Here is an 11,219-nt window from a genome sequence, read left to right as displayed (position 1 = left end):
CCCCTGTCTCTCCATGTATCTCCCTTTACCCCCCTGTATCTCCATGTATCTCCCTTTACCCCTCTGTATCTCCATGTATCTCCCTTTACCCCTCTGTCTCTCCATGTATCTCCACGTCTCCCGCTGTCTCTCCATGTATCTCCCTTCACCCCTCTGTCTCTCCATCCATCCGCGCCTCCCTCCCCCGCGCGGTTGTTTATGCCGCGCCATGCGCTTTGAAACTGATCCCAATCCCAGCGCTCGTGCACTCGGGGTCCGCCGCTTATCTCTTATCGCTGCGCGTTGTTGCCCTTGCTTATCGGAGCTGATGCCCCTTTCGCAACGCTCGCCTCCTCTGCGAGAGTCGCTAATGTTTAACGACGTGCCGCGTCGAGACGAGGAGCAAGGGGAGGAGAGGACTCGGGGAGAGCTCATTGCGAGGCCGGAGCGAGCGAGGAGCAGATGATGATGCTGCCCGCTGCGAGGAGGATGATCGTGGCGGTGGTGATGGCGACGGTGGCCATGACGATGATCCACGCGACTCAGGGGGCGCAAGGTGAGACTCATGGATTAGCCGCCCATGCACCCCCCCCCCCCCCACCAAGTACCTCCCATTTAAATCCCTGACTCGCAAGATGATGCAGAGCTCTCGGTTCTTTATGGAACTTCACTGGCGGTTGTATTTGGCACGCACGTCATCCTTGTCTGCGCACACACTCGATACATAATCGTCATCATCCATTTTGATGTTTCTGTAATTTAATGATGGGTGATGGTGTCACGATGATCAGAATCATCAGAATCAGAATATGTATTTATACTGATGGGTGGTGAATTCGCGGTGATGGGCAACGGTGTTGCGGTGATGAGTGATGGTGTCACGATGATGTGTGGTGATGCGTGCAGTGTTCCTGGACCGGCCCGTGGCGTCGCGCGTGCTCCACCCGCGGACTCGCAGGGCCAACTCGTTCCTGGAGGAGCGGCTCCAGGGGAACCTCGAGCGCGAGTGCGTCGAGGAGACCTGCAGCCACGAGGAGGCGCGCGAGGTCTACGAGAACGACGCCGGCACGGTGCGCCCCCACAATGACTCGCCGTGTAGCCTTGACAGACTGTCGGGGCAAGTGCTGGCAGCGAGTAGCACCCATGAAGGCCGGCACTGTGGCACACGAGAGGGTGGATGGCCAACTCAACTCCCGGCCGCCTTTGTCTCCCCAGTGCTAGCGATGTTTACTACACACCACCGCACCAGGTACTCGTTTTAGGCTGAGTCGACCTAGGGGAGGCCCAGGACCGGTTCTGATCATCGTCACCGGTGGTGGCCGTGAGCGGGAATCGAACTCGGTTGGTGTTACAGTGCGTGGTGATACACTGAGCTGTGAGGCTGGTGCTTGGGAGTGGTTGGTGGCCAATAATTCCTTCTCACTCACTTTTAGGAGTCGTTTTCACGAGGGCTGTGCTCAACTTTAGCGACGATTGCTTTACGGTGTAATGTTACAAAGGTGGCAGATCTAGAGGATGACGCCGGCACGCAGTGGCCGACTCTTCCTCGGATGACGCCACGGGAGCTCGAAGCCGACGGCGCGTCGTATCTTTATGGCTAAATACTCACCACGGTATTCACCGGGGGGTGGGGTGGTACGATAGATTCGAACCGCGATCATTTGCAGCAAGCGGCGAGCCGCCTCCCACCGGGCCACGTCACCGCCTGCGTGCGTGAGTCGCCAGACGCAGCAGCAGCAGTGCCGAGTTTACTCTCTAGAGTCTAGAGGGTTGAATGTTTGCCAGTGAACGACACGAGGTCATGCGTGGCAAGGGTCGCTACCTTAGCATTTGTTCACGCGGCGCGGCTGCCAGCGCTGCCCTCCCGCGCGTCCCCGTGAACTAACGGCGATTTCCTCCCAACAGGCCGCGTTCTGGAATCAGTACAAAGGTACGGCTCTCTCGCCATGCACTCACGTCGCACTTCATGGCGGCGGTGGGTGGTGGTGGCATGTCTCAAATCGAGGGTTCGATTCCTGACAAGGGCGCCTTTCTTTGTGGAGTTGGCATGTTCTACCCCTATTCAACATCGGTTTCCTTTGGCTTCTCCAGTTTCCTCCCAGAGCTAAAACAAATCCTACAATGTAACCGGTATTGGCCAAACATCCCAATACCAAGTATTGCGCAAGCAAATGACTTGATTGGGGATTACACCCAGCAAGATTTCCCCCTACTGTGTAAGCTTGGCAGAACCCTGCTGAAAGAGAGTCTTGAGACTCCGCGAGGAGCTTTCCTGGGAAAACAAGGGTAATCATTTCGATTTAAAGCTTTCGTGACTGCAAGGATTCATCTTCTTTGGTTCTTTCGGTAAAGTCACGTAGAATGAGAATAAAATAATAAATTGATAAAATAAAATAACACAATAATATTCTCACGACGTTTCGGCCACAACACAAGCGGCCTTCATCAGGTGAAGGGGACGAGACTGTCTGGAGGACAGCGCTGGAGTGAGAAAGCCACGCTGAGATCACGACCTTTTTTTTAATTGGTTCACTATATAGTATTCATTATATATTGTATTGTATACCCAGTTACTGTGAATAGCTCAGATGTGTAGGCCTTGACTTCAACATAGCCATTTCTGTGACCAGTCACAAACTAATCACTCAGTTATTTCAATGCTAAATTCGCCTAGTTATTTCAATGCTAAATTCTCCTTTTTGATTTGTACTAGGTGCCTCGGTGAATGTATATGCTCTGACTTTAACATAGCTATTTCTGTGACCAGTTACAAGCTAATCACTCAGCTATTTCAATGCTAAATTCTATGCTAATTCCTTTGTCAAGGGGTGCCTCTGCGGATGTGTATACTTTAACTTAGCTATTTCAATGCTAAATTCTATGCTAATTCCTTTGTCAAGGGGTGCCTTTGCGGATGTGTATGCTTTAACTTTAACATAGCCTTTTCTGTGACCAGTCACAAGCTAATCACTCAGCCATTTCAATGCTAAATTATATGCTAATTCCTTTGTCAAGGCGCTTTGTTGCTTCTCACACAGCTTAAAGGCCGTGATCTCAGCGTGGCTTTCTCACTCCAGCGCTGTCCTCCAGACAGTCTCGTCCGCTTCACCTGATGAAGGCCGCTTGTGTTGTGGCCGAAACGTCGTGAAAATATTATTGTTCATAATAAAGGTTTTTGGGTTACGTGTTAAACCAAATATTATTGTGTTATTTTATTTTATCAATTTATTATTTTATTCTCATTCTACGTGACTTTACCGAAAGAACCAAAGAAGAAGGGTAATCATAATAATAACATGCAAGGCACACACGTATACGCACGGTCCGAGCGTTCGCTGTGTGCGTGCAGGATGCAACTTGGACAATATTCGGAGCCACATGGAGCTGTTCCGCGGCTGCCTGAAGGGTGAGAGACGCCGCCACGACATTCAGCTGTCGCGGTGACGTGTGGCACACAATGGCACGCACCTGCACACAGCTGCACACGTGGACAGCGTGTCGGTGCAGAAACCACGATGTGTAGTCTTCTCTGTCTGTGCAGCCATCCCTCACCACATAAAGTTATCTCTGCGTGGCGTGTGCGTGCAGGGCTATGCATGACCGGCAATGGAGAGCAGTACATCGGAAACGTTTCCTTCACCAAGTCGGGCCGCCAGTGTCAGCTGTGGACCAGCAACTTCCCGCACCAAGTGCGGTAAGGGCCACACCCCCAGCCAGGCCTCTGTCTGGTCGCACTGGGATCATTAAAGTTGATTACTGCTGCACTGTCAGTAACCGCATGCACTTCGGTGACCTTTTTTGGAAGTGATCGCCGGTTCCCTTGAACGACACAACCGCCGCCTGCACCACGGCCACCGCCACCACGTGAAGCGTTGTCTCCCATGCGCTGCCTGCGTGGTTGGGAGCGGTGACTCGGCACGCTGCTCTGTGAACCCGGCAACCCGGGTTCTATTCCCACTCGTGGTCAACAATCAGTGACGAATATTATAATCTATTCTGGGCCTCCCCTAGGTTAACTCGGCCTTAAATTAATACCTGCTGCGGTGTGTAAACGTCAGATTTGGGTGGCAAAGGTGGTCGGGCGTGGTGCTGGTCATCCACCCCCTCGCGTGCCGTGGCCGGCCTTCGTACGTGCTACTTGATAACGACGCTTGCCCCTATGTGGGCTACACGAGGGATCTTTGCCTTTGTTGTGCCGCCCCGGACAGATTCAAACCCGTCGATCACCCTGAGAAGCAGCTGGTGGAGAATTTCTGCCGTAACCCGGACGCGTCTCAGGACGGGCCGTGGTGCTACACACGCGACCCATTGGTGCCACGTGAGCCCTGCTCCGTGCCCACCTGCGGTGAGTGCCCTTTGCTGCCCGCGTGGGATAGCATTGTGTCCCCCATATAACAGGAACCTGAACCAGGTGGTCAAATACTCCACCTTGTGGTCAACCACCACACTGCAGCTCACAACACCCACTCACTCATCCATCCACTCACCCACTCATCACACTGCAGGTCACAATACTTCTCTCTCCGCTTCTTCCCTTGCACCGCTCCACTGTGGAATTACGTCCTATCTTTCTTCCCAAGCTGTTATAACCTCGCACGATTAAATAAGCGCGTTAACTCTTTTTTCGAACTTCTTTTATAGTGCTGTTTGTGTCTGGCAGCTTGGCGCTTCAGGCCTTTGGGCCTGTGCTCAGCAAAACATAAACAAGGATCTCTCACATATGTACCACTCGTGTCTCACAGCAATAAGGGCCTGGGGTTGATTCCCGATTCGGGTGCCTTTCTGCATCGGCTTCCTCCGGGTTCTCTGATGTCCTCCCATAGCAATAAAACATACAATCTAACTGCTGTTGGCCAAAGATCCCAATATTGAAAGATTACCTGCACATTACCCAATTGAGACCATACCCGGCAACATCAGCCCCTACGTATAAAACTCGTCAGGACCCTTCTGTGACAAGAGTCCGGAGAGTTGGCGAGGCTTTCCCGGGCGAGCAAGCGTCACGATGGTAACAATCTCCCCACCGCCGCGCAGACAAGGATCCGAACCAGCACGTGCCGGTGTCCCCCCGCGTCACGCCCACCAAGCCCGCCCCGCGGCCCCAGGGCCCCTGCGTCCCCGGAGCGGGCGAGGATTACCGCGGGCCCGTCAACGTCACGCGCTCGGGCCGGCACTGCCAGGCCTGGTCGGCCCAGACCCCCCACGTCTCGCGGTACTCGCCGCTGACGCACCGCGCCGCGGGCCTGGAGGGCGCCGCGTGCCGCAACCCGGACGGCGACGAAGAGGGCGCCTGGTGCTACACCACGGACCCCGGCCTGACCATCGACTACTGCGCCCTGCACTACTGCGGCGAGTGTGGCCCCTGCTCAGGCGTGCCAATGGATGCCGGATGATGGCTACCGCGTTTCCTTGATTAACCAGGGTTATTATTGTTAGAGCTCAGCAAAAGAGATGATGGCGGGGGGGAATTCAAAAGTGGAGCAGTGCGAGGGAAGAAGCATAAAGGGAAGTGAGGTGACCTGCAGTGTGGGTGTTGGGTTCGTGTGTGGGTAAGTGGGTGGGTGAGTGGGTGGGTGGGTGAGTGGGTGGGTAGAGGAATCAAGGAGTGCGGTTCACAGGAATCGTAACCATGATAGTAGCGATAGAAGAGTGACAAGGAGGTGATCACCTGCATTGAACGAGTGACTGGAGCGATTCGGTGGTAGAACACGGTCAGTGGGCCCCCTGTCACGATTGCCCAGGGCCTTGGCCTCATGGGCCCTGGGCAGTTACACCGCCCGCACAGGGGATAGTGTCGTTGTCCGTGTCGCGCAGATGAGGATGATATCTTCATGGAGGCGCCCAAGGAGGAAGGGGGCCGAGGCCGCACCACAGCCACAGGCACCGACCCCAAGATGACGCTCATCAACCCACGCTCGTTTGGAAGCGGGCAGCTCGGTAATGAGGGCGACGAGATCAACGAAGGGCGACGAGGGTGACACGGCTCAGTGATGAGGGTGGCTCAAGGACCGGGTAATACAGCTCGGGTGTTGAGATGACGCACGTGACTCGTCTTGGTCTCGTGAGCTCAGTGACTTGAGTGACATGGCTGCCAGTGTTGCTCTACCAGCGCAGTGGTTGCTGATAGGGCGGCTGTATTGTGGGCGTTTGTCCATGGTCGTTTCCCCACGTGGGTGATGCACGTGCACATGTGTGTCTAAAGGAGCGGTGGGGCAGTGGTTCGCGCGCTGCGCTACGAACCCGGCGACCGAAGTTCAATTCCCGCTCACGGCCAACACCAGCAACGAATATTTGAACCGGTCCTGGGCCGAATCTACCTTAAATTGTATACCTGGTGTGATGTGCAAAACACGAACAGTGGGGAAACAAAAGTGGCCCACCATGCCATGCGCCAGCCTTCATAGGCACTCGCTAGCAGCACTTGCCCCAATAATTATTTTAAGGCTACACCCGGGATATTTGTCCGTGTGTGTACAGAGTGTGGGAAGCGACCCATGTTTGAGCTGATGGCGAAAGAGGACGTGGGAGAAGAGGAGCTGCAGGAGTCTCAGCGCCAGCGCGTGGTGCATGGGGACAACGCAGAGGAGGGGAGCGCACCCTGGTGCGACACCTCGAACACGTGGCGCCACCGGCACCTCGCCGGCACCTCACAACACGTGGCGCCACTGGCAGCGCCACCTCCATTTCCACCCGCAGAGCCACTCACTGTGCCGGCTGCACCTGTGCGCGCATTTGTGTGTCTAGGCAGGTGATGCTCTACCGCAAGAGTCCCATGGACATGCTTTGCGGCGCCAGCCTCATCAGCGACCAGTGGGTGCTCACGGCGGCGCATTGCGTCTTCTACCCACCCTGGGACAAAAACTTCACGGCCAAGGAGCTGGCGGTGCGCATCGGCAAGCACAACAAGGCTGGGTGAGCGCCGATCGAGGTGCCACATCGAACCAAATCCCAAAGTCGAACTATAACACTGGTTCTCACCCGAACCCTGGCTCTAGCCCTAGCTCTAACCATAACCTTATCTCTAACCTATAACACTTGAGTCTGTCAAATGACCTCCTGCCAGCGAGCCTTCGACACTTCACGTGAAAGCCTCAAAGTGCACCTAGCCTCGCACAGGCACTGTGGTGAATGGCAGCTGCTGCTGCCGTTGTTGATGTTGGTGTGGTCGGCAGGTACGAGAAGGACCGGGAAAAGATCTCCAACGTTGACAAGATCATCATCCACTCCAAGTACAACTGGAAGGAGAACATGGAACGCGACATCGCCCTCCTGCACCTGGATAAACCCATCACCTTCACCCAGTACATCGTGCCCATCTGCCTCCCCACGCGCGACGTCGCAGTCAGGTGGGCGGGCGCCCACTCTGCGCATACGCACGCACCGACTCACACGTGCATGCGTAGCCAGGAACGTGTACACAGGGCCCACACCAGAAACATGCCCACATTACACTCGTTCCCCATGTCCCACTCGTGCCTATATCACACTCGTACCCACTTAACACTAATTTCTAACAGCCAGTGCCCCAACAGTCTGTTAAGGCTACGGGGGGATATTTGTCTTTGTTTCTACTCAGCCTGCTGAAGTCAGGCTTCAAGGGCCGAGTGACTGGGTGGGGAAACCTCTTCCAGACGTGGACCAACAACCCCCGAGCACAGCCCAAGGTCCTGCAGATGATCAACCTCCCCATCGTGGATCCCAACCGTTGCCAGGCATCCACCACCCACCGGATCACGGCCAACATGCTGTGTGCAGGTGGGCACCACCTCTGCTGCTATTTTCCTTGTTTATCCGGGAAAGCCTCACTGAGTCTCAACATCCTGTTCGAAAAAGGTTCTGATAAGTTTTTGCAGTAAAGGGAGATGTTGATGCTGTGTTATAATCCCATTGAGTAACTTAAAGTAAATTTCAACATTGGGATGTTTGGCCAATACCATTTACATTATAATGGTTTCTTTACCTTTGGGAGGTAACTGGAAAAACTGGAGGCTACCCATGCAGGACACCGAGGGAACATACACACTCCACATGGAAAGGCGCCTGTGTCTGTAATCGAACTCAGGCCCCTTCTTGCTGTGAGTCATAAGTGTTACCACCGCGCCGCCACCCTGTCGCCATTGTCCCGGTAGATTCTGGGGCAGTTATGCGGTCAAAGTGGTGGCGCATTTCCTGCTTGTTGCCGAGATTTGCAGTTTGCATCTGGTAGGCCACCCTGGTTAATACTCAAAGTTAAAAGTCAGTGATTTCCTACTCAGATTAGCATTAAGGTAGTGCTCGTCTTCTGTTGACAGCCCTGCAGAGCCAGTGGTGGATATTCCACGTTCCTATTGAGGGGATGAGACTAACTACTTATATTATCAACCCCGGAGGGATGATGGGCTGAGTCAACCAGTGGGATTTGAACTTGCTATCAGTGACCTGGAAATATTAATGAAGATATTAAGCCCTGGCGACAGCTACACACGGTTGAGGATAGCGTGGCGGAAACTGCAGCACATGTGCTTGGGAGAGAGGTGTGGCCCCTGCCACCTGCCCAGGTGCTGTGCCTGTGTGAAGGGAGAAGGTGCCGAGTTGTCGGGTGCCACGTGTGTGTGTTGGTGCCCAGGATATGAACCGGAAGACGTGAAGCGTGGTGATGCGTGTGAAGGAGACAGTGGTGGGCCCTTTATTATGAAGGTATGGACACGAAAGACGCGAGTGTATTCCCACACGTGAACATGTACGCACCCATTTACAGAGACAAAGATCCCACCGTGTAAGCTTGAACAGACTGTTGTGGCAAGTACTGTTAGCGAGCAGCACCTATGAAGGCCGGCATGGCACACGAGGGGGTGGGTGGCCAGCACTATGCCCAGCTGCCTTTGTCTCCCGAGTGGTGATGTTTACACGTCGCACCAGGGACTCATTCGAGGCTCAGTCGATCTAGGGGAGGCCCAGGATCGGTTCATATATTTATTAGTGATGTTAGCTGTGAGTGGGAATCAAACTCGGCTCTCCGGGTTCATAGTGCTGTGCGCTAACCGCTGTGTTACCACTCCCCACGCATGCGTATGCGCGCACACACATACACAGGACCATACTGCTCATACCCCAGGGTTTGTAATCGCCTATTGCAGCTGCAGGAGAGAGAATGGCTAGGGTGTCGTTTCACTGTATTTCACCCATGCGTGACTGTTTCATGAACAAATCCGAGAAATTTGTTCAAACAATTGTTGACAATTCTTTAATGTCCACGGTTCCACCATGTGGTCCCGGAAGATGATGATGATGATGATGGGGCCATGACATGACCTAGCAGCAGCGTGTTGGCCGTTTGTTGCAGAGGTTCGCACTTCGAATTCGTCAGGCCCTCCTGGATAACTACTGAGGGTGTATTAGCCGATAAACTCTACGCGCCATCTGCTTCACAGTGGACGTTACATATCCTGTGATGGTATTCTAAAAGAGTAGGCCATTGAGAGTCGGGGTCATGTTCCAAATTTAACAGACTTCATAAATTACTCTCAAATTACTTAATTGGGTAAAACTATATCACATTTGGTGCCCCTATCACAACAGTTAAGACTTCGGATTTTTTGGGTAAATGTTTAGGAGGTAACAGAACAAATCCGCAGACAACTCACCTTCTTAACACTTCCCATTGGCCACACAGTCTTCTGGGAGTGATTTGTTAAGCAGCATTGGTTAAATACAAGCAAACTCAGGACTGATTTCGACATTTAAAGTCTCATCAGCAGAGTCGAATCTGTATTAAACCAATACCTGTAAGCTGCCAGATGTTTAAAGGCAAGGATGTGGGTTCTAGTTCGACGCAAACCCCAAAGTGTAATGAGTAACAGATCTGCTCCGCACCCAACGCCGACGCAGCACCCCCAGTAAACCTGCAGACTGTGCCATGTGCCCCACTGTGTAGGACTTCGAGAGCAAGCGCTGGTACCAGATGGGCATCGTGTCGTGGGGCGAGGGGTGTGACCGCGACGGCAAGTACGGCATCTACACGCATGTCTACCGGCTGCGCAAGTGGATTAACAAAGTGATCGGGGAGCCAGACACATGAGGGCTCGCCCACCCCGACACCTCCCACCTCCTGACCCCTTTTCCCACCCCGTGAACCCGTGACTGGACGCATTATCCTTGACTCGTCATTTTACACCTGGCCTGACAAATTAACTCTTGACCTGACACCTCCACCCTTGACCTGACACTTGAACCTCTAACCTGGCACCTTAACCTGACTGTATCCCTCGTTAACAAAATCTGGAATTCAAGAGGCCCTCTCTGATCTTGATCTCACTCCCCAAGGCTTTCTCAACTGTGACTTGGCCTCCCTCCCTCTCCCCTCCCCTGCCCTCACCTCCTGCCACACGTGTGCCCAGAGAGACTGGAGCGGTTGGAGCGAGCGACCCCACACACTCGCCCACACTCACCCTCACGCAGTCTCTATCTCAATAAAGGAAATACAGACCAATCCTCCTGTCTCTGTGTCCAATGCTGTGTTCATTCGTTTTATTAAACAGCTGCTGAGCACAGGCCTGAATGCGAGAGACGTCAAGCAGCTCGAAATAGACAGCACGATCATCAACGTTGTCAAAGATGTGAGATATAAGTAAAGACATTTCTTGAACTGAGTGAAGTTCACAGGAACAGCGACTATGGTGGTTGTGATAGAAGAGTGACAAGGAGGCGACTGACCGCCAGTAAGCGAGAAACTGGAGTGCCTCGGTGAGCGCTGCATCATCGATCACCGCACGGCGCAGCGTGAACGCCGCCTGTGCTCGTGACTTGACACGAGGCTCCTCGCAGCCGGCACCTCTCAAACCTGCTCCGTGTTTGAGTTTGGCGACCTCGTGATTTAATGCCAAAATTCGTGTCGTTATCCCTTCACCACCCGACAGACTCTGGAACTCTCTCCCAAGAGATACACCAGGGTCTCTCTGAGTCTGTGAACCGATATTTACACTTCCGCTTATGCAACTGAACTATTTCAGGGAATAGCTTTTAGTGTTTGTGTTACACTTTACATTTCGGTGATTAGTTTCAAGAGCGATCGTCATGCTGAGTGCCGCTGCTGCGTCTTGTGCAACGTTTTCTACATCGAATGATTGTTAGCATTACGAAATTTTCACGCTTACACCGACGTGATTTACACGTGCCGATATATTGCTCACATTCTGATCAATACAGCTCCTCTGCATCGGCAACTTAAGCCTTTTCCAGACTGAATTTAACATCGTTAAGAA

The 11,219-nt window shown here is 53.3% G+C and overlaps 1 protein-coding gene across 1 annotated transcript; it reads left to right on the top strand.

Moving 5' to 3' along the window:
* Nucleotides 1-377: 377 nt before the first annotated feature.
* F2 (coagulation factor II, thrombin) lies at nucleotides 378-10,449 on the top strand. Its single transcript, XM_032960203.2, has 14 exons — nucleotides 378-535; nucleotides 886-1,049; nucleotides 1,885-1,909; nucleotides 3,329-3,385; nucleotides 3,568-3,673; nucleotides 4,188-4,324; nucleotides 5,014-5,328; nucleotides 5,794-5,916; nucleotides 6,457-6,580; nucleotides 6,724-6,891; nucleotides 7,152-7,325; nucleotides 7,556-7,734; nucleotides 8,585-8,655; nucleotides 9,893-10,449. Exons 1-14 carry the CDS (start codon nucleotides 442-444, stop codon nucleotides 10,034-10,036), a joined length of 1,881 nt encoding a protein of 626 aa, XP_032816094.1. The 5' UTR covers nucleotides 378-441; the 3' UTR covers nucleotides 10,037-10,449.
* Nucleotides 10,450-11,219: the final 770 nt, after the last annotated feature.

The sequence above is a fragment of the Petromyzon marinus genome, chromosome 24, assembly GCF_048934315.1.
Source record: "Petromyzon marinus isolate PM22_M1 ecotype Great Lakes invasive population chromosome 24, UKy_Petmar_22M1.pri1.0, whole genome shotgun sequence".
Taxonomy (NCBI): domain Eukaryota; kingdom Metazoa; phylum Chordata; class Hyperoartia; order Petromyzontiformes; family Petromyzontidae; genus Petromyzon; species Petromyzon marinus.
The sequence above is the reverse complement of the archived record's forward strand: the minus strand, read 5'-3'. Positions and strand labels throughout refer to the sequence as shown.